General features: G+C 37.4%; 1 protein-coding gene across 4 annotated transcripts in view; it reads right to left on the reverse strand.

The window, feature by feature from the left end:
• MURE (ALBINO OR PALE-GREEN 13) overlaps nucleotides 1-23,004 on the reverse strand; it is a 162,542-nt gene that overhangs the window by 113,997 nt on the left and 25,541 nt on the right. For 3 of the 4 annotated variants that reach the window (XM_089826564.1, XM_089826565.1, XM_089826563.1), the window contains exons 3-4: nucleotides 20,378-20,494; nucleotides 20,005-20,180 (exon numbers count right to left, since the gene is read on the reverse strand). The exons of the other annotated variant lie outside the window; for it this stretch is intronic. In XM_089826564.1, the coding sequence (XP_089682690.1) occupies nucleotides 20,005-20,180; nucleotides 20,378-20,494 (293 nt within the window). The remainder of the gene's footprint in view (nucleotides 1-20,004; nucleotides 20,181-20,377; nucleotides 20,495-23,004) is intronic. 4 annotated transcript variants of the gene reach the window in all.

Here is a 23,004-nt window from a genome sequence, read left to right on the forward strand (position 1 = left end):
CCTTTGTGAAATCCCGCTCCAAGGAGTTCGGAAATCACAATTTTAAAACTGTCAGGGATTTGACCATTCCCTGTGGATGGCTGACTTGTGCTCTGCCAAACAAGGAAATCTACAGCTGGCATAGTTTTGAAAAGTAGGGGTCCCATGCATGGGTGATGGTGACTCTTGGTCACAACATCTAGCGACTCCACGAGTGAAATGTTATGAACATTTCAAGGATAAAACTTAATTCAAACTCAGAATCTCTGGTTTCTCAATCTTATGTCACCAATAAGAGAGAAAACAAGCTCAAAAGGGGAGAATAATCATATATTGGATCAAAACACATTTACTTTGCGACAACCTAAGTGTGTGCAAATGTATTAATTCTTGCTCAACAAGACTACTCAGAAATCCTAGGATTGATCATGACAAGTTATTGGTTCCTCTTGACTTCAAAAGCATCCTGGACATTGCCCCGCTACCAACCAAGCGTCCATAGCCCCAACGAAGTTGTCGTTGTAAAACCAACAGAGATTGCTCCAAGCGTCCATAGCCCCGACGAAGTTGTCGTTGTAAAACCAACAGAGATTGCTCCACTTCCGACAAATTATTCTTCCAAACACCTATGGAGATTTCCGCGTACCCCCAAAGCCAATCTTATTATATCATCTTTTTTTTTTTTTGTTCTTTTATATTCCTTTTGAATTGGTATTTCATTTCTTTCTTTTCTTTTGGCTTGTAAGCAATGAAGCTTACCATGGGTTTAGGAGTTACAATGACGCTAAAGCAAGATTTTAAAATTTTCAGAAGTCATGACCTTTCCCAAAGAAACATAAATGGACATAGAGCAATAGTTAAAAGTGTGAAATATATGGCAACCTCAGAGTTTAGGTGTCAAGACACAATGTATGATTAACCTTCCAAGTCAAGTATGTTTTCCAACCCATTGAAAATATATGAAGGATGGCCAAGATTCTAATGCTCTTCATAACAGTTATCCAAGAAATGAAATAAACAAAACTAAGTGAAATTTTCAAATGAAGTAACCGAGTCACTACACCACTCTACTTGCAAAAAGAGATTCTCACAGCTACGAGCTACCTAGCAAAAGCCAAAACTGAAGCCAAAACCAAAAGAAAAGCAAAAAGAAAACTAAACCACCTGAGGAGGACAACTCAGGGAAAACAAAAACCCAACAACAAGGGAAAGAAACCCAAACCACGAAAAGCCAAAACTCCTAAACAGGAGAGGGGAGACAAACCAAAACCCCCACCTAACTAAAAGGAAAGAAAAAACATGCTACGAAGGAAAACCTAAACTAGCTATAAGTTAGGCTTCACAGAGGAAACCTCAGGGTAGAAATAATGCTTGAGGAATTGCCCATTGACGGGCAATTGGACTTCCTTTCCTATTAGAGTCTTGAGCTTGAATGCATTATCTCCCAAAATTTCAGAAATTTGATAAGGACCTTTCCACAGATTGTCAAACTTGTCATGTCCACCTTTCTTTTCATGTGCCTTGTCCTAGCGAAGTACCAAATCTGAAATTCGAAATTCTTTAACCTTCGCCATTTTGTGGAACCATCTCTTGACAACTCCTTGATATTTAGCAAACTTTTCCAATGCTTCATCTCTCTTTTCCTGCAAGTGCAACAATTGAGTCAAATGTGTTTGCACTCTATCTTCTCCTTCCATAACATCTCGCATGAATCGTAGTGTTGGAATCTTCAGTTGGATAGAAAAAACTCAATCTTGTCCATAGACCAAATGATATGGAGATGTCCCAAAAGAACTCTTTATTCTGATCCTATTCGCCCAAAGTGCGAATCTCAGCTGTGTATGCCAATCTCTAGGATTATTGTCTAATAACTTCTTCATTGCACTCAATAGATTTTTGTTTGCTGATTCTACCAATCCATTCCCTTGCAAATAGCGGTTTGATGAAAACTTCAGTGTGATCCCATAGTCAAATGCCTAGTTTGAGAACTTCAAGGATCTAAATGCTGGCCCATTATCACATACAAATGAATGGGGACATCCAAACCTAGTAATGATATTTTCTTCAAGAAATTTGATAACAACCTCTGTTGTGCAATTTTTTAGCGATTGAGCCTCAGTCCATCTAGTGCAATAGTCTATAGCAGTCAAGATATACTAGTGGTGTCCTGAAGATGGTGAATTGATGGGACCAATGAAATCCAATCCCCATTTTGCGAATGGTTTTACTTCAATAACAGGTTGTAGTGGCATAGCAGGATTTCTTTCACGTGTCACAGCTATCTAACATGTGTGACAAATCTTCACATGTTCATAAGTATCTTTAAACAATGTTTGCCAATAGTAACTTGCTCTTGATATTTGATGAGCCATAGCCAAACCACTTCCATGACTGGTTCCAAATTTACTATGAAAATGCTCAATGATGTGTCTGGCCTCTTCCTTTCCAACACATCTTAAATAAACCCCATCATGGTTCTTTCTGTATAGCACAAATCCTTGAAGCATTAAATTTTGACTCTTCATTCTCAATGAACGCTTTTGAACAGAATTCAAGTGTGATGGAGACTTATGGTTCGGCAAGTAAGGAACAATATCGTCATACCATTCATCCGGAGATACTTCTTCTAACACATATACTTGTTGTACTAACCCAGGACCGACAGGGTTTGAGCTAGAGCTTGTCCTCGTACCAACTTCATTGGTTGTATCTCCATGTCATATTCTTGAATAATTGTCATCCACTTTCCTCTTCTTTCTCCCAACTCATTCTGCATTAACAAAGTCTTCACTACTGCATCAGGAACTATTGCATAAACCTTGCTTCTTAGGATGTAATATCGGAATTTCTTTATTGCCTTTACCAAAACGTAAGCTTGTTTTTCAACATTCGGGTATTATCTCAATTCTGCGTCTTTCAAGGGTGAACTCATGAATGCAAATAGGATTTTCATCCTAATCATCTACCTTCTGGGTGAGGATAGTTGCACAGGTATGTTCTGAGGCAAAGGAATATATATAAAAAGGCTTGGTGTAGTCTGGACTCAACAAAACAGGAGCATCCACTATTGCCTGCTTGATTTCTTCGAATGCCTTTCTTGCCATAGGTGTCCAATCTATCCTTACTCCTTTCTTTAACTTGTCATTTAATGGCCTTACTATCTCTATAAATCCAGTTATGAACTTCCTTATGAAGTTAATTTTCCCAAAGAATGACTTTAATTCTTTCTGACTAGCTGGCAATCCTATCTTTGATATTGCTTCGATGCGCTCAGGATCAATTGAAATTCCTCGTTCTGATATTACATGTCCTAACAATTTCCCCTCAATGACACCAAACATGCATTTCTTTGGATTCAAGGAAATCCCATATCTTCTACATCTTTAAAATATTCTCTTCAAATCAGTGACATGATCTTCCCTGTGTTGAGAGAACACTGTGAGATCATCCATGTATATGATGATGCACTTCTTTACCAAATCTCTGAAAGCATAATCCATGGCCCTTTGAAAAGTGGTTCCTACATTGATCAAACCGAAAGGCATTCTTCTGTAAGCAAATGCACCCCATTTAGTTGTGAATGCGATCTTTAGTGTATCTTCTTCTTCTACCATCACTTGATTATATCCAGAATAACCATCTAAAAATGACATCATTTGAGAGTCGTTAACAACTTGTATCACTTCATCTAATTATGGCACCGGATGATTATTCTTCTCTGAAGCTCTATTGAGATTTCTGAAATCCACGCACAACCTTATCTCTCCATTCTTCTTTCTAACAAGGACAAGGTTGGCGACCCACGTTGAGTGTCGAACTGGGAATATAATTCTTGCTGACAATAACTTCTTCACTTCTTGGTGTATTAGTGGTTCTAACAATGGATTTATTGGTCTCTGCCTTTGTCTAAATGGCTTACTATTTGGCTTTAATGGAATAGTATGTGTGATGAGAGATGTATCATATGTCTTCAGATCTTCATATCCCCAAGCGATCACATCAGGGAATTCCTTCATAAGCTTCAATATTTCTTCCTTTTTTGTGGGAGTACAAACTTTTCCAATAAATACATTCTTGACATTTTCTCTCATTCCCAAGTTTACCTTTTCACATTCCCCTCCTTCGATACTTTGGTACTTGAGGGAACTTAGTCTCTCTGCATCACAAATTCTCTCTAGTTCAATAATTCCTTTTGGAATGGTATTTGTCCTTAAATTCATAATCTCATCGATTTCAAATTGAGCTTGTTGTTGTTCTCCTTCATCTATGACTTGTGCTTCAAATACCCTCGAGCTTGTTAGAAAATTGAGGATATGCTTATCATCCTCAAACACTTGAAAATTTGTGACATTGTCAGGAACTGATGGCACTGAAGTCAACTCAACTGTGAATTTCTTCACACAATCCATGGCTAATGGTTCCAATGAACTTGCAGATTCAGCCAAAGAGTTTGCTACTGGATTGCTTGTTCGACTTATCCTTTTAATACTAAAAGCATCACAGCTTTCGATTAGGTCCCAAACTCTATTGCGATAACGACCCAATCTTTTATCGTGGCATGTATATTTCTTGCGTACCTGTCCAATGACTATATATGAATCTCCACGTACATGTAGGATTTTGGCACCCTTTTGGATAGCAAGGAGCAATCCAATGACCAATGATTCATACTCAGCCACATTGTTAGTACATGGGAATTGCAACCTATGTGCTGCCAAATAAGTTTCTCCAATTGGGCTAATGAGTTCAACACCAGCTCCACTACCTTTCTTTGATTTGGATCCATCGAAGGATAGGGTCCATACTTGATCATTTTCATATTCTATGGGTGGTTTTACCTTTGAATCCTTGGATTCTTTATGATGTTCTTCTTGTCCTATTTCACCTTCCTGAATTCTTTCCTATTGTGGCTCTAAAATTTTCATATAGGATGAGTTCACTTTGGCCACATGTTTTGCTATCCATGCTTGTGGAACCATTTTGGATACTTGTGCAATTGCTTCTTTGCACATGGTGCATGATATCTTAGAATGAAAAGCATTATGTATTCTACACCAGTTGGGTAACAACAAATTTTGAATGGATGCATCTTTTCCTAATTCAATTTCCTGCTTAATGCTTTTTAGGACAAAATTCCTAAAATTCTCAAACATTCCTTCATTCAGTGATGGTTCTAAATCATCCATAACAGGTACCTTAGTGAAAGTTGGAGTCACATCAGTACATCCCCCTTGATTGTAACCTTGCAACATTAGAACCTCTCCAGTTTTGGGAACATATGATCCCAAAGTGGTTTCCATGAATAAGATCTCATTATGTTCGCCATACTCAGTGATCAACAATCGGAGCCTTGGAGTGCTCTCTATCCTTATTTGATTGGGAATTGCCTTCCATGGAAGCCACATGTGTGAAAAGTCTGTTGCAATATAACCATTCAATTTCCTTGCCCAATCTCTACTGAGAAGCATGCCATATCCCTCAAGAATATCCACAACAGATGTCAATACAACTTTGAACACATGGCTCAGAGGCTAAACTCCCACGACTGGGACCTCAATTTTATCCAATTGTGTAACCTTCTTGTCAGTCTGAAGTGGAATCAATCCCAACTTTCTACATATGTCCAAAAGCATTACATTGCTTGACGCACCAGAATCAATTAAACAATTATGTAACATTTTCCCAAAAATTCTAACAGATACTAGGAAAGGTGTAGGTTTGTCCTTTCCTTGATAAAAAACCACTGGCTTTTGCACTTTCGAATCAAATGTCTCATTGTTATGTACAGAATTTCTCCCATTTTGTGTTGTCACAGAACTTTCCACTACAGGAGAATTATCTCTCATAATTTTCGGTGGTAGATTTTTTGGGGATATTTGTCCATTTGATGTAACCTTTTGATCATCCTGAGAGTTTTGTACCATTCCAATGAAACTTGAAGGATTTTGAGAAAGCTTAGATGCATACGGCGATACATCATCTGCAACATTGGTATTTTGTGCAAAATTGTATTGTTGGACATTGGATACCCCTCTTGGAGGATGTGATACATTTTGAGAAACAGTCTTCATGGGGGTATCATTGAAACTTCCCAACAATGTATCTCTAGTTTCTGAAATTTTCATCAATTCATATAATGAAAGACCCACTTTAATTTTCTTGAATTCCCCTAATACATAAGAACTCAATCTCTTCAATTCCTCTCCAGGAGGACCTCCTTTCTGTGTTTGTCTTGGATTTTCACATTGCCTTTGTTCTCCTTGTTGAGTGGAGGATTGAAGATTATTCTTTCCCTTATCACTTTGTGAAGAATTTATCATGGAAGATTTGCATCTCTTTGAGAGTTCGCGAGTTGTCGATACTCAAGTGAGTCTCTGAGAGGCTCAGGATTATTGTTCGCATTGGGATGCGGAGGAGTTGAAAAGTTATTTGGAGGAACTGACGATGTTAATGGCTCGTGGTTCCTATAATTCCTTTGATATGTCTTTATCGAACTATTACTAGATGTTTGTTGAAAAGCTTGCACTTCACTTGTCCTTCCACCAAGACACTATTGTATAGAGAAGGAACAAAAATCTATCCTTATGTAGTGATTCATTTGGGGATACTGGTGAAGGTTGATTTTCTAGTGGAACTTGATAACGTGGTGTCTCTACGGGACCATTTGCTGAAGACGGTGGGAATTTCTGATTAGCTTGTATTGGCATGTAATCCTGAGAATCAGGAGGAGGAAACTTAAAATCATCAAAAACCAATGCTTGGTCATATCTTGGTGCGGGCACTATCTCATATCCCGTAGGAGGAGGATTCTCAGATGTGGCAATGTTCCTCACTTCTCCCTTAAAAATATTTGTTGCTCTTTCAAATTCATGACACTGTAATTCATAATGTTTGACTAGTCTCATGTAATCTACACCATCCAGATAGTGCGGCTTCAACTAAGAAAACTTTATCAGCTGGGCAATTCTCAGATGGAGGGTTGTCCAATGTTGACGGTATGCCCCCATTATTTGGATTAGTGTTCCATGATCTTCTTTGATGACTTTGGTTATTATTACGATATCCTTGATTACCTTCATTGAATCCTTGATTGTGTCCTTGATTACTATCGTGATGTGGAGGGGGATTCCCTTGATAACCTTGGTTGCTACCTTGATATGACTGATAATTCCTCTGTGCATTTTGCAACTGATTATTCTGATTTCTAAGGTAAGTGACCTTAGTGGACAACTTTTTCACTTGTTCAATCAAATCTCTCATATTTTTCCTCTTGGGTCCTTGTAGAATTTGTTGTGTTCTGGAGATAAATTGGCTGCATGGGCATTGCCTGTGACATAGGTGCTCCAGGATGCAACACCAACTGGTTTGGAGGGGTAGGAACTGGATTGATAGTCGGAGCATAATTCAAAGCTCCTTCATTTAATGTATTTGCATTTCCAAAATAGTTGAGTGCTCTATTCGTAGTTGCAAGTGATTGTAAACTAACTTTCTCTGCCTCAGCATATGCTTGAATCAAACTTGTAGGAGCCGGATGAGTTTTTTGAATGAACATAGACGCGAAACAATCCAGGGCTGCATAGTAGATAGGTCATGCTGCATCATCTCCTATGCAATATGGATCGCGCAATCTTGAATAAGCCTTTTGAAATTGGTTATTGAAAGCACCAATTGGTTCACTTTCTTGTCTCCTTATCTCGATAAACTGCATATACAATTCTACAAGGGTGATAGGTAATCTGAACTTCCCGAGGAATGCATCTTACAATTGTTGCCAAGTCTGTCTTGAATTTGAAGGTAGGTTAATATACCAATAAAACACTTCCTCACCCAATGAATAAGGGAATAGTCTGCATGCAACATCCTCATCTTGCACATTTCTATTCTGGAGGACATCCTCAAAAATCTTAATGTACTCATCAGCAGTGCGGTTCACATCATTCACAAAGAATTTAGAACAAAAGTGTTCAAGATTCTTTGCAATACTGTTGTATGAGGCAAACGTTGCAAGGGGTGATGCATTCTGCAAACGCCATTGTTGGGCCATTGCTGGAACCTGTCATTGGACAGTTGCAGGTGAAACAACTTGTACAGGTATTTGCACAATTAACTGTTGAATTTGTGTAGCTCTTGGTAGAACTCCTTGGCTTGATTGTTGTGCTCGATGTTGAGGTGGTCAAGTTTGGAATATCCTTGTGAGATTGGCTACACTTGGTGAATTCTGACTTGTAGATGCTTCTTTATTTCCTCGCCTAGGCTTTGGATCAAAACTCAAGTCTTGTAGTCCATGCACTCCCGGGGTGAATCTTAAGGATCTTCGATGTACCTCGGGCAAGTATGAATTAATGTTCTCCAGTATGTGAAAATCCTAAAAAATCTTTTAGTCAAAGCCCTCCTTCTAGCGCCAGTTTCTGTTGATGTGTGTTTTATGACACACCAAACCCTCTCTTGAATAAAGTCTCGTGTATGCTAAGATTGCTACTAGATAATACGATGACTTCAAGGTTCCTTTAATGTTAGGTCTTGACTCTGGATAAGATCGGTGGTTGATATGATTTGTTGATGATCAAAAGGGGCCTTACGTGTTTATTCATATTCATTTCAAGCCATACTGGATGTGGAAGCTATCTGAAGGTTTTGCAATGAAGTACTTTTTTGGAGTTTTCACAAAATATGCAGAAATTAAATAAGATAGAGTTCAGGAACTCTATTGTAATCCTAAGGGTAGTGATAACAACAAATAGTACTCTAGTGAACAAATTTCTCAATTTACCAAATTCCACTTGGCCAAGTTATACTACAACTAAGCGTGAACTCATGCAATCTTCAAGGGTTATGCCAAAGATCTTCATATCACCGCATATGCCATCATAAAGAACAATGTATATGAATTATAGAAGTTAAGCATATGCAGGAAAGGGGTTAAGGCTAACTTTGCACGACGAGTTAGAATCATTAAAACGTCGAAAGTATGAACCAAAGGAATTCATCAATACACCATCATATTCGTCATTGTAATCACCACACATTAACTAAGCTAAACTTAATCTAATTGAAGAAATTTAAGAGAACTAGCAAGCACTAAGACACATCAAGTATTCACCAAGCTCCAATGAAAACTTTATTATCTCAATAGCTCATAGCAACAATCTCATAAATATCTCCCCTTTTACAAATGAGAAATGAGGCCTTTATACCTCCGTTACAACAAGTGGCTCGGATGATCACAATAATCGATGGCCAAGATCGTGCCACATCGGCCCTAATTAAGGTTAGGGTAAAGAAAAAGAATCTATATTAATGCAACAAGAAATCCACTACTGTAGTGGGTAATAAATGCCCGTTATGCATGCTCGTTTAGGAAGGAGTGGGGTGTAATAAATGATCCCTAGGAATACCCACTATGAATTAAATGCATCTATCCTTCATTATCGATCTAACACTATTTCCAATTCCTCTGTACTGATGCTTGGTGCAGATTCTTGCTTGAATTCTAGAACTACAATTGATCTTTCTGCTTTTCCCAATCTGGTAGTAAGTCCTTAGTAGTGTACATTGTATTCGAGAAGATGGAGAAGTTTCCAAAATCATCTCTTTCATAGACATTTAGTTGAAAGGATTTCTCTACCTTGACTTTTAGATTATCAGTTGTCATTTCTTCTTCCACCAATCTCTATGATAACAAGGATGCAACTGTGTTTTATATTCCTTGCTTGATGTTGTCAACAATCTTCTTCCATCAACTGGATTCCCTGGTAAAGCTCTCAAACATTTCCTTAGCTATGATCACTACACTGTACCATCGAATAAAATCATAGACTCCCCCCTTGCTGATAACTCGACCATCGATCAATTTTTGCTTTGGGGTCTCCATCAGATTCTGAATGTCGGCAATCACCTCTGCTTGGTAAATATGCTCATCCACCCATGATTCCTCCATGCATTGGATCCTAGAGAGTGCAGCTAATGCCCTATTGTGCACTTGCACTAATTCTTCTACATGTTTGAAGCTAGCTCTTGGATTCCTTTGATCCAAACCTTTGCACCTTGAGCAGTTCAATTGATTCTGTCAATATCACCTACCACTTCAAGGGAAACACCTGTTGGAGGGACAAATGATGGACATTTCTCTCTTACTGGATGAGGCAAGTTATTGATGTAGTGACATAAGGCCCTAATTTTTCTTTTCTGTTTTTCGTACCCTTCTTCCACTTTCTTCAACCTATCCTTCAAAGCCTGTGTAGAGTCATCAAATTCCTCTAATATTTGCTCTCGGGTGGCCTGACCAAGATTTATTTCCATAACATGATATTCATCTAGAGCAATCTGATTTTTGCCTTTGTCAATTGTGGGAGTCGCAATCTACAAGATTCTGGATCTTGATTCTCCTCTGATGAATTTAGTATATCTTCTTGCTTTCCCTTGTTCTTCCGATCGGTTTGATCGGTCCAAAATTTCCTGTAATTCAATTGCCAGATCAACATCCCTTTGTTGACGCAATTGAATTCGTTGCCTCAACCAATCCGAAATGGGTATACTTTGGTCTCCCGAAATCACCAATTGCTCTTTCCTTTGGATTGTTCGGATGTCAATCTCCTCTTCACCACCTGGACTATCCACTGTAACCTTAGGAACTATGGCCTCAACATTTGGAGGATGTATTGCTTCTGCTGGAGTTTCTTCCTCTAGTGGACCATCTTCATCATTAATCATTTCCCGCTCTAAGATTGCAGCAAGACTTTCCTCTGTAGCAATATCTTGATCTCTCCCTCTTTCTTGCATGGACTTTCATAGGCATTTATACTTACTCTATCATGAATTGGCCTATCCAAATTTTCTTCTCGCTCAAATCACCTTATACTTGTCCCTGTATCTTGTCTTTCAAATGTTTCTATCTCTTGAACACTTGGAGTGTGACTCGGAGAAGAGGGAGCATTTCCATGTTTCTGCCTCTTATTTTGAGGTTCTTGGATGACTTCCTCAATCCTAGGACGCTTTTCTCAAGGTACCTCTTTCCCTTTCTTGGTTCCTACGTCCTCCAATGGAGTTCCTCTTTCCTCAACAGTCCCCTCAGATATTTGTCCTGATCTTTCATCCCTAAGTGGTCTATGACCAAGCAACCTATATGTGAATCCAATAGTTGATGCAGCTAATTTTTCAAGCTCACGCTCAATCGACCACCTCATGAAATCTAAGACTAACTTTGAAAGAGTTTCTAGATCTGTAACTTCTTTCCTCTTCCAATCATATGGTTCAACTATTTCTGGATTGAATCCCTTTCACATCACGTTTGGGTCCTCCATTTGATCAGGAACCCTAAATATGTTGCATGTTCTAATAATGTTCAACAGTAATCTTGAATGCATCTTTTTCCTAATCTCATTCTCATCTTCAGCATTTGCCCAAAAGTCTTCAAGGTAAATCTTGTGTTGGTAGTTTGATCCTCCTACTGATGAGATCTTGTTGTAAGGATCAAAATCATTCCTTTTCGGATAAAGCAGAAGATGAAAGAAGTGGAGCTCATTTGATGATCTCTCTACAACCTTTAGACATGGGCATACATCAATTTACCCTTCTTTAGATGTTGTGACCAAAAGTCACCATCACCCATTCCAAGGACCCCTGATTTCAAAACTACGCCAGCTATAGATTTCCTTGTTTCGCAAAGCGCAAGTCAGCCATCCACGGGGAATGATCAAATCCCTTACTGTTTTAAAACTGCGATTTCCGCACTCCTTGGAGCGGGATTTCACACAAGTGCAGAAATATTTCGTGAAGGACAAAATCCTTCATCCGATAAAATCCCCACTCCCGCAAATTGTGGAGCGCATAATTGAATTGGCTGTGGAAAGTTTCCCTTGGAAATTTAATCCATGACTGCTTTAAAACTGTGACAAACACCTATCAATCCATGACTGCTTTAAAACTGCGAAAAACACCTGTCAATTGACCAATATAAGGATTATGCAATCTCGTCCATTTGTAGTTTCCGTATTGCAACGCCTTTCCCAACAAAGACCCCTGCCTAGGTTGAGATGCTTTTTTATGGAGAAAATATGTATCCTTCACGAGCGATGAGAACACAACTGTCCATACAGTTGGGATTGTCTAAGCAGCAGGTAGTTGCATGGTTCGCTCATAGAAGGACAAGAGATAAAAACCCTATGAACGAAGAAGCTTCTGACAATGGAAAAGAAGTTTCGCATGGAGGTAAAAAAATTGATCAAGATTACCCTCATGGAGGTAAAGAAGTTTTTCATCAAAGCTATTTGACATTTAAGCAATCAGGAAATCCACAGGCCATGAATGCTACGAATTTTTCTGTTGCTCTCCTACCATCAAAGCTTAGAGATCGTGATAATATCGAACAAATTTTTGCCAAATCCTCACAAGAGAAATCCTCATTGCCCTTTGAAAATCCTAAAGAAATTAGGGCAACAAGATGTTTTTCACACAATGGCAGCCGCTGTGGAATGGAAGGTATGAGGAAGAAAAAAGAGGGTTTTCATATGGACCCGCAATTGCAAGAGAATTATGAACATGTAGTCATTATTGCTGTGAAGAAACAATTGGGAGAGGAATACAGCAATGATGGTCCACCTCTTAGTGTGGAGTTTGACCTAATTCCTCGTGCGTTTTATGTTCCAATTGGCCGTGATACTTGTGATCTTCATAGAAGATTAAATATGGTGAAAGGATATGAAAGATATAATGCACTAGAAGGTGACAGCTTTCATTTCCCTGAATTGAATTCTTTAGCTGAATCTCCATGTTTTGGATTTTCTAGAAAAAGCACTACGGCTGGGAGAATTGGAATGAGGTACAAGGAGATGCCTATTGCTTACCCACATAATAATATCGATCTTTGTTACAATGTATCCGGAGTAAATGCAGTTATTACAGCTGGTATCCCTCTTGCCCAAAGTGGTTATCTACCGTCATCTCGTGGTCAAGATAAAGCACATAAAAAAAATATGGGCAAGAAAGAAAGGATCCGGGAAGAAAAAAGAATCCAGAGAGAACAAGAACGTGTACTGAAAGTAAAACAAAAATTAATGGAGATTTTTTTTTTTGGATTTACATAAATAATTAAATATTTACTGATATTTAATTGGGTTGTTTAAATAATAATCCAAAAAAAGTAAATATTGGAGAAAAGTTGGAAAGAAATTTGATTTTCCATTAAATCATGGAAATTAGTTAAATATTGATTTTAATTGATATTTAATTTTTTTAAAAATTTAAAAATCAAATGGGATAAAGCAATACATAGCTTCACCTTGAAGCTAAAAGCATCAATAACGGCAACTTTTTGAAACAAACAGTAAAAAGCGATAAGTGGCACAAAAGATGGAAACCTTGATTGCTAAGTAAAGAAACTACCTAATTTTAGCCTACAGCTTTAAAGACATCTTTTTTGAGGGATGATTTATATAAGAAACCCTCTCATTCATTCCTTCACACACAGGAATTTGAAGAGCAAATTGAGAATAGGAGTGAAATTCAAAGAGTTCAAAAAGAAGATTTTTGAGGAAATTTCTAAAATTGTTGAGGAGTTTTCAAGAAATTTGCGACAAAGGATTTTGAATCCTATCAAGAAGGAACCCTTTTTTTAGTGAGTTGTGGAATATTGAGAAGTCAATCTCGAGAAGAGTATGGAAATTTTGGCAAAAATCCAAAATCTGTCTTATGGACAAGTTGTATCTATTTTTTATACTTTCTTTGCATAGTCTTATGTGTGGACATTTTCTATTTTGCAGGAAAGGAGAATGGCAGAACCTAGGGGAACAGGAGAAACACGTGGACAATTGATAAAGAATGAAAGGAGAGGATTCTATCCTGAATCCAAAATTGTGTCAAAGTGGGTAGAAATCGGAGATACAAGCCTTGGTGGCCTCGATTTGAAAGATTTTAATCGGAGAATGCTTGGATACAATGATCATCACCCAACACACCTAGCCACAAGGATTGTGAGAAGTGGAATTGTTGTTGCAGCTGGTTTCCCTCCTCCTTTTCAACATCCAGAGTTGATTGTGGAATGTACCAAACACTACAGTCCTAGGTAAAGAACCATCAAGGATTCTAAACGAAATATTCTGGCAAACCTTTCTCTAGCATCCATTTCTGAAGCATTTGGAATTCATTCTCACCCAAGGATGGTCACAAAAACAAAGGAGCAAGCATTAAGAATCTACACCTCTGGAGTCCAGTTCTGTGATGAAATAATCAACAAAAGATGGTTGAAAAAGAATAGATCACATCATTCCAAGATTCGTAAGGAGATAATATGGTTCGACTTGCAAAGGGAATATAGTGACATGATAATGATGTTGAGTCGCATCTTTGGCATGCCTCATTCTTATAGATTTGAATCTTGGATGTGGTATTTTGTTCAGTAGGTGATGGAGGAAGGTGACAGAATAGATTGGGCTGGGCTCATAAGTGATAATCTAAATGAACAGTTGATGAATCTAGAGCATACAAGGAAATTTTACATGAGTTCATATGTAATCTACACGCTAGCACAAAGAATGAATTATGAGGGACTACGATGCAAAGGACCGATTAGAAGCGGAACTCAACACCTCAAAGTCCATGAGTGCTACCTACAGTTGCATTTACATTCAAAGGATGATTACATGAGGGTTAACAATATATTTGCCATGCACATAGTAAGAACACTACAAAAAAGGCTACATATAAGATTGTCAGTGGATGCAATGAAGTTGGTCAAAGAATATGGTGCCTAGTTCATTCAGTTTCCCACCTTTTCATACATCCCAATTCAAGGATTCTCCATGGAGCCATACAAACTTCCCAGGTACCCAACCGACAAGATGGTCTTGTTAGAGCTTACTCGACAACTTACAACCTATGACAAGATTCAGAAAGGGAAGAAGAAGTTCGGATTACAATTCCCAATTTCCATAGGAGAAGGGCACACTGAGGTATGCCCATGTCTAAAGGATGCAGAGAGATCATCAGATGAGCTCCACTTCTTCCTTCTTTTGCTTTATCCGAAAAGGAATGATTTTGATCCTTACAACAAGATCTCATTAGTAGGAGGATTAAAGTACCAACACAAGGATCACATTGAAGACTTTTGGGCAAATGCGGCAGATGAGAATGAGATTAGGAAGAAGAGGCATTCAAGATTACCGTTGGACATTATTAGAACATGCAACATATTCAGAGTTCTTGATCAAATGGAGGAGGACCCAAACATGATGCGAAAGGGATTCAATCCAAAAATAGTTGAACCATATGTTTGGAAGAGGAAAGAAGTTACAGATCTAAAAACTCTTTCAAAGCCAATCTTAGATTTCACGAGGTGGTGGATTGAGCGTAAGCTTGAAAAATTAGCTGCACCAGCTAATGGATTCACATATAGGTTGCTTGGTCATAGACAACTTAGGGATGGAAGATCAGGACAAATATCTGAGGGGACTGTTGAGGAAAGAGGAACTCCATCTAAGGACGTAGGAACCAAGAAAGGGAAAGAAGTACCTCAAGAAAAGCGTCCTAGGATTGAGGAAGTCATCCAAGAACCTCAAAATAAGAGGCAGAAACATGGAAATACTCCATCTTCTCCGAGTCACACTCCAAGTGTTCAACAGATAGAAACATTTGGAAGGTAGGATACAGGGACAAGTATAAGGAGATTTGAGCGAGAAGAAAATTTGGATAGGCCAATTCACGATAGACTAAGTATAAATGCCTATGAAAAGTCCATGCAAGAAAGATGGAGAGATCAAGATATTGCTACAGAGGAAAGTCTCACTACAATCTTAGAGCGGGAAATGATTAATAATGAAGACGGTCCACTAGAGGAAGAAACTCCAGCAAAAGCAATACATCCTCCAAATGTTGAGGCCATAGTTCCTAAGGTTACAGTGGACAGTCCAGGAGGTGAAGAGGAGATTGACATCCGAGCAGTCCAAAGGAAAGAGCAATTGGTGATTCCGATAGACCAAAGTATACCCATTTGGAATTGGTTGAGGCAACGAATTCAATTGCGTCAACAAAGGGAGGTTGATCCAGCAATTGAATTACAGGAAATTTTGGGCGGATCAAACCAATCAGAATAACAAGGGAAAGCAAGAAGATATACCAAATTCATCAGAGGAGAATCAGGATCCAGTATCTTGCAGATTGCGACTCCCACGGTTGACAAAGGCAAAAATCAGATTTGTCCAGATAAATATTATGTTATGGAAATAAATCTTGGTCAGGCCACCCGAGAGCAAATATTAGAGGAATTTGATGACTCTACACAGGCTTTGAAGGATGGGCTGAAGAAAGTGGAAGAAGGGTACGAAAAACAGAAAAGAGAAATTAGGGCCTTATGTCAGTACATCAATAACTTGCCTTATCCAGTAAGAAAGGAAAGTCCATCATTTGTCCCTCCAACAGGTGTTTCCATTGAAGTGGTAGGTGATATTGATAGAATCAAGCGAACTGCTCAAGGTGCAAAGGTTTGGATCGAAGGAATCCAAAAGCTAGCCTTCAAACATGTAGAATTAGTGCAAGTGCACAATAGGGCATTAGCTGCACTCTCCAAGATCCAATGCATGGAGGAATCATGGGTGGATGAGCATATTTACCAAGCAGAGGTGATTGCCGACATTTAGAATCTGATGGAGACCCCAAAGCAAAAATTGATCGATGGTCGAGTTATCAGCGAGGGGGATGTCTATGATTTTATTCGATGGTACAATGCAGCGATCATAGCTAAAGAAATGTTTGAGAGCTTTACCAGGGAATCCAGTCGATGGAAGACGATTGTTGACAACATCAAGCAAGGAATATCAAACGCAGTTCCATCCTTGTTATCACAGAGATTGGTGGAAGAAGAAATGACAACTGATAATCTAAAAGTCAAAATAGAGGAATTCTTTCAACTAAATGTCTCTGAAAGAGATGATTCTGAAAACTTCCCCATCTTCTCGAATACAATGCACACTACTAAGGACTTACTACCAGATTGGGATGAAAGCTTGGGAAAAGCAAAAAGAGCAATTGTAGTTCTAGAATTCAAGCAAGAATCTGCACAAAGCATCAGTACAGAGGAATTGGAAACAGTGTTAGATCGATTTCACTCCTTCAGGCGGGGGAATCAAGGATAGATGCATTTAACTCATAGTGGGTATTCCTAGGGATCATTTATTACACCCCACTCCTTCCTAAACCAGCATGCATAGTGGGCATTTATTACCCATACAGGAGTGGATTCCTTATTGCATTAATATAGATTCTTTTCCTTTGCCCTAACCCTAATTAGGGCTGATATGGCACGATCTTGGCCATCAATTATTGTGATCATCTGGGCCACCTTTTGTAATCGAGGACCTATATAAAGGCCTCATTTTTCATTTGTAAAAGGGGAGATTTTTATGAGATTGTTGCTATGAGCTACTGAGATAATAAAGTTTTCATTGGAGCTTGGTGAATACTTGATGTGTCTTAGTGCTTGCTTGTTCTCTTAAATATCTTCAATTAAATTAAGTTTAGCCTAGTTAATGTGTGGTGATTACAATGAAGAATATGATGGTGTATTGATGAATTCCTTTGGTTCATATTTTTGACGTTTTAGTGATTCTAGCTCGTCGTGCAAAGTTAGCCTAAACCCCTTTCTTGCATATGCTTAACTTCTATCATTCGTATACATTGTTCTTTATGATGTTGTATGCCATGATACGAAAATCTTCTACATAACCCTTGAAGGTTGCACCAATTCATGCTTAGTTGTAGTATAACTTGGCGAAGTGGAATTTGGTAAGTTGAGGAATTTGTCCACTAAGGTACTATTTGTTGTTATCACTACCCTTAGGATTAGAATAGAATTCCTCAACCCTATCTTATTGAATTTTTGCATATTTTGTGAAAACTCCAAAAAAGTACTTCATTGCAAAACCTTAAGATAGCTTCCACATCTAGTATGGCTTGAAATGAATCTAAATAAACACATAAGTCCCCTTGTGATCATCAACAAATCACACCAACCACCGATCTTATCCACAGTCAAGACCTGACATTAAAGGAACCGGGAGACGGGAAGACTTTGAGGTCTCTGGTACTTGTACTAGTACCAGTACGGTAATTTTTCAAATAGGAGACGGGGGTACTTGGAGACGGCAATTTTTTTTTTATAAATTTTTTTTAATGTTTAAAAAGTCTAATACTAAAAGTAAATACAAAATTTGAAAATAGTAATACTATAAGACTAAAGTAAATAATAATAGTAATGTCACATTAAAAATTAAAATAGACTCATAGAGTCAAGGATTTCAAAACTCACATGATCACAATATTGTATCTCATAGAAATATTTGTTTTTTGAATATTGCATATGATCACCGTCATATCAAATTGATAATCGCTGAGATTATCATTACATATTCAAATTTTAAATTCAAAAAAGTATAGTTTGATGCTGAATTGCCTTTATGCAAACAAAAATGAACACTTTGTACAATAAACAAAAAACAGAAATATATCTAGTATTAGTCTGTCAATGGTACTATCATCTACTCCACAAGGTTGTGATCGTCCATCTCAAGGTCTTCAGCTATCATGCTCTCCAAAAAATCATCACTCTCCAAAAATATTTTAAATGATTTAATCATTTAAATTGTTGAATAAAAATAATTTTTTAAAAGTGTTTCTAATGTTTCAAAAGTTATTAATTTATTAAATAAAATATTTTAAATGATTTAATCATTTAAATTGTCGGTGGTCTTAATTTTTCTATTAAAAACATTAAAATGAGGGCTAAAATATATAAAATTATTTAATATTATATTTTACATTTATATTTTACTAGGAGACTTTGGGGAGACTTCACTTTTTGGATTAGGCGATGGGGAGACTTCAATAGACTTCGTCATAAAGTCTCCAACCTTTTTTGAGGTCTCCGGAGACGCGTCTCGGTCTCTGAGACGCGACTTTTAGGTGGGAGACGGGTCTCCCGATAACCATGGAAATAATAAATTTGGCCAAATAATGCAAAAGTCATAGCAGTTCAAATATTGCTATGTTTCGCTGCAATGTATAGGCTGATTATTGTTAATTGAACTATATCTTTTTATGTTAATTCAAGTTAATAGCAATTACAGACTTATCTTTTGGGATATTTTATTCTTCCTATTAAATGTCAAAATATCATGTGAAATGATTGGACATTTTGTGTTATAGGAACTGATTGACATTGGTTTTTATAAGAAATGAATCTATCCAACAACTGTATATGTTAAAATCTAGTGCATTTAGTTAATTTTGTTCGATGACTTGTGAGATGATGCTATGGGAACTCAGAGAATATAATTATGAAAAGATGGTATAGCCATAACTTGAGTCAGCCATTCAAGTGCAGAACTTATTTAATTCAAAACCTATATCCCATTATGTGTATCAACAGGCATGTACATTATATATGTTGCACAAACATGTAAGTGTGCCATATTGTCAGTGATTCGCATTGTCCATGTTGCCACATACCACGAGATCATTTGTGATGGTTCAGGCTTCCATGGTGTAGTAGCATGTGAAGTGAGGATATCATTTCTCTCTCTCTCTCTCTCTCTCTCTCTCTCTCTCTCTCTCTCTCTCTGGCTTCAGGTTACATAGAAGAAAAACAGAAGAGGTTCTGTAATGCTAGTGTTTATTTGTTTATTTATCATGTAACCAACTGATTGAATTGACCAGATGACTCTTACATCACTGCTTATATTTCATTTACAGTACTATGTCTCTAAAAATATTATGGGAGAGCATGGCTGGTAACGTTAGATTCCTTTCATATGTCATCAATCTGGTTTCAATATGCAAATATCAACAGTTCCCTTTCCCATATGTTCATTTCATATTTAATGACTCTGCTGCAGAAAAGTGAAAATATTGAATCCTTGCACCCATAAGCTATGTTTGCTACAAGAGAGCAGTAGCATGTCTCCACAAAATTTTAAAAAAAACTCAGACCATAACATGTTCTACCAAAAGAAAAGCAGCCTAGGTTAAGGAATTACTTACTACAGCATCACCTTCCTCACCCATGGCAACCCCAGCTCTAACTGCTATAGATCTGATATCATATAAAAAAAGTCTGTGCCCATTTCGAAGGGGTGGATAACAATCATCTTCATTGTATTTTAAATACTTCTCCATTGTCCAGCCTACACCAGCCAGCATATCATCCAAAATGTCCACTGGTATTTTGTGGAGGATCCAAAGACAGTATCAACAAAATAATTAAAATCTGAATATCGTAAATAAAAGAACCATCTTCTGATAAATACGGTAACATCAAAGAAATGAGCTGACAAAAATCTGCAAGAATAAATGAAAGCCCTAACATATGAACAAAGTGTAAATGGACCAGTAACCTAGTTTACTACAAACTTACATGGATCTTCTGTTCTTGGATTATCGGATGTTAAAATGCAAACATCACTTTTGTCAGTCGCAATTTTTGTCATCAATGGTCTCTTGCCTCTATCCCTGTCTCCTCCACAGCCAAAAACTTCACATGTAGACATGAAAAATGATTACATCAGCTACAGAAAAATCATTCAACTATTAGCCTTTCTCTAAGTAACTTTCTACCACCATCACTGGGCCAAACTAACTAACTTCTCTCTCTAAAATGCAAGCAATTTGACAGGCAAAAAGGGAAGTAGGATGCAAAACCCACATAAAAGGAAAAGCTATATGTTTTAATGTATGAAATAAAAAAGAACCTTAGGTACAAGCTTAGCGAGAACGCTGAAACTAAGCAATTATAAGCATGGTTACCAGGAGACCCGTCTCCCCCCTAAAAGTGGCGTCTCGGAGACCGAGACGCGTCTCGGAGACTTTTCGCGTCTCCGGAGACCTCAAAAAAGGTTGGAGACTTCATGACGAAGTCTCCTGAAGTCTCCCCGTCTCCTAATCCAAAAAGTGAAGTCTCCTGATAAAATATAAATGTAAAATACAATATTAAATAATTTTATATATTTTAGCCCTCATTTAAATGTTTTTAATGCAAAAATCTAAGGTACTATATGAATTCCGTAACAACTGCTTGGTGATGTACATCACCTACAGGAACACGATACAAGTCTAAGACAACATATTGGAAGCTGTACAGGATTGCTGTAAAGATCCCAAATCACATAAATTTATGCGGCTGAGGAATTAGGGTGCAAAAACTGTTGTTAGTGCATTAGAAGATAGTATTACGTATGTTACAGAAATCTGATATGCAAATGCTTGATAATAGTATTATTCCTCATGAAAACCAAGCATCTATTTGCTGATAAAGACTCAGTGATAACAGTGATAGACTAGAGGTTTTATGTATGTTAACATGAATGTATTTGGTCCCATATTTCTGTTTTTTCAAGAGGATATCATGTTTCAGTTTGATGTATAAGTCATATTTGTTATTCGTACCTGTTTATCTGCTGTTGGCAATATCCTAGTACCAATATAGGAATCTTTGTTAGTTGAATCTATGTAACTGGAAAAAAAACACTATTACAAAATGATTTACTCCCTTTTAAACTAAGCAATCCTAACTCTTAGTTAGAAAATAGAAATCCTAAGTGTGTCTCTATGCATGCATCAATGTTGAATAATTCAATAATTTTCACAAATTTTTTGTAGCAATGCCAATTTGTCAGGTTTTAAAATCTATTTCAGTAATATACTTCTGTATCTGACCGCTTATTATTATTATAATCTTTGACAGTTTGACTCTATGAATCTATTTTAATTTTTAATGTGACAACACTAGTATTATTAATTTATTATTTACTTTAGTCTTTTAGTCTTACGGTATTACTATTTTGAAATTTTGTATTTACTTTTAGTATTAGACTCTTTAAGTTTAAACTATTAAAAATTTATCTAAAAAAAAAATTGCCGTCTCCAAGTACCCCCGTCTCCTATTTGAAAAATTGTCGTACCGGTACCAATACCAGTACCGGAGACCTCAAAGTCTCCCCGTCTCCCGGTGGCCTTGATTATAAGTATTAGAGTCATAATTCAAGAGCAGATAGAAAGGATAACTTAATGTTACATGCATGTAAATAAACCCTATATAGTTGATAGGTGGCGATGTAAAGGGCAATGGTGAACAAGGTATTGTTAAAAAAGGGATAAAGTATATAGTGGCAATTACTAGTCTATGTTTAGCTCCTACACCCTTGTGGGGCATTTTACCAATTTTTAAAACTTCTTGCATGTCCTATGTGGGTAGAAAACAGAAAGTTGTGGCAATTGGAAAATATTGAGGAGGTTAGAAACAAGAGATCCAGACCTTGCTGGAGTTGGACCTCTAATCAATCGGAACCCACACACTATGAGGTCATCCCATTTTTCAGAAGGTAGCCGAATTGAAAAACAAAGCAAAGGTGCAAACCTCTATAATAACACCTATGTTGAGGCTGAAAACCCTCATTTGCAGACTCGAGGTAAGACACACACCCTCCCTATCTGAGTATCTTTAATTGTTTTGGGCTATGTCAGGGGATTTGGTTGTCAAATCGTTTCATCCCATAGTCCCCTATCTGCACCAAAGTTTGAACTGCGTAGTGGGCTACATGGATCAAGCCATGATTGTAATGTCCCCTGGTAAGCTTATTAAGTTATACTAACCTTATTATTACTTTAGTTTAAGAAGGATACTTTGGATGTACTCAAGTTTCTTAGATGCCAATCCTAAATAGGACCTCCTCAAAATTTACAGATCCAAGTCCTTAGCCTTTCTTGGTACGATGCCCTCAAGACATTCAGATTGCTTATCCCCACCCGATTGGTTGGAATTTACACTAGCCTCTCCCTGAGTGCATCCTTGACTTCCCTCCTTAAATAATAGATATAATAATAAGTTTTAAACATTCATAATCTATTGTATTCATTAATTAGTATTATCAATTAATTGATAATTTCCAGTCTGTATACATACCTGGAACAAGAATGTTACATCCCAAATTTAGCTACATTTAAAAAAATAATCTTCTAGCCATTGGAAATTCATGTGAAGTCAGT

This window comes from Cupressus sempervirens, chromosome 4 (assembly GCF_028749045.1).
Source record: "Cupressus sempervirens isolate cs-2001-9-10 chromosome 4, ASM2874904v1, whole genome shotgun sequence".
Lineage (NCBI taxonomy): Eukaryota > Viridiplantae > Streptophyta > Pinopsida > Cupressales > Cupressaceae > Cupressus > Cupressus sempervirens.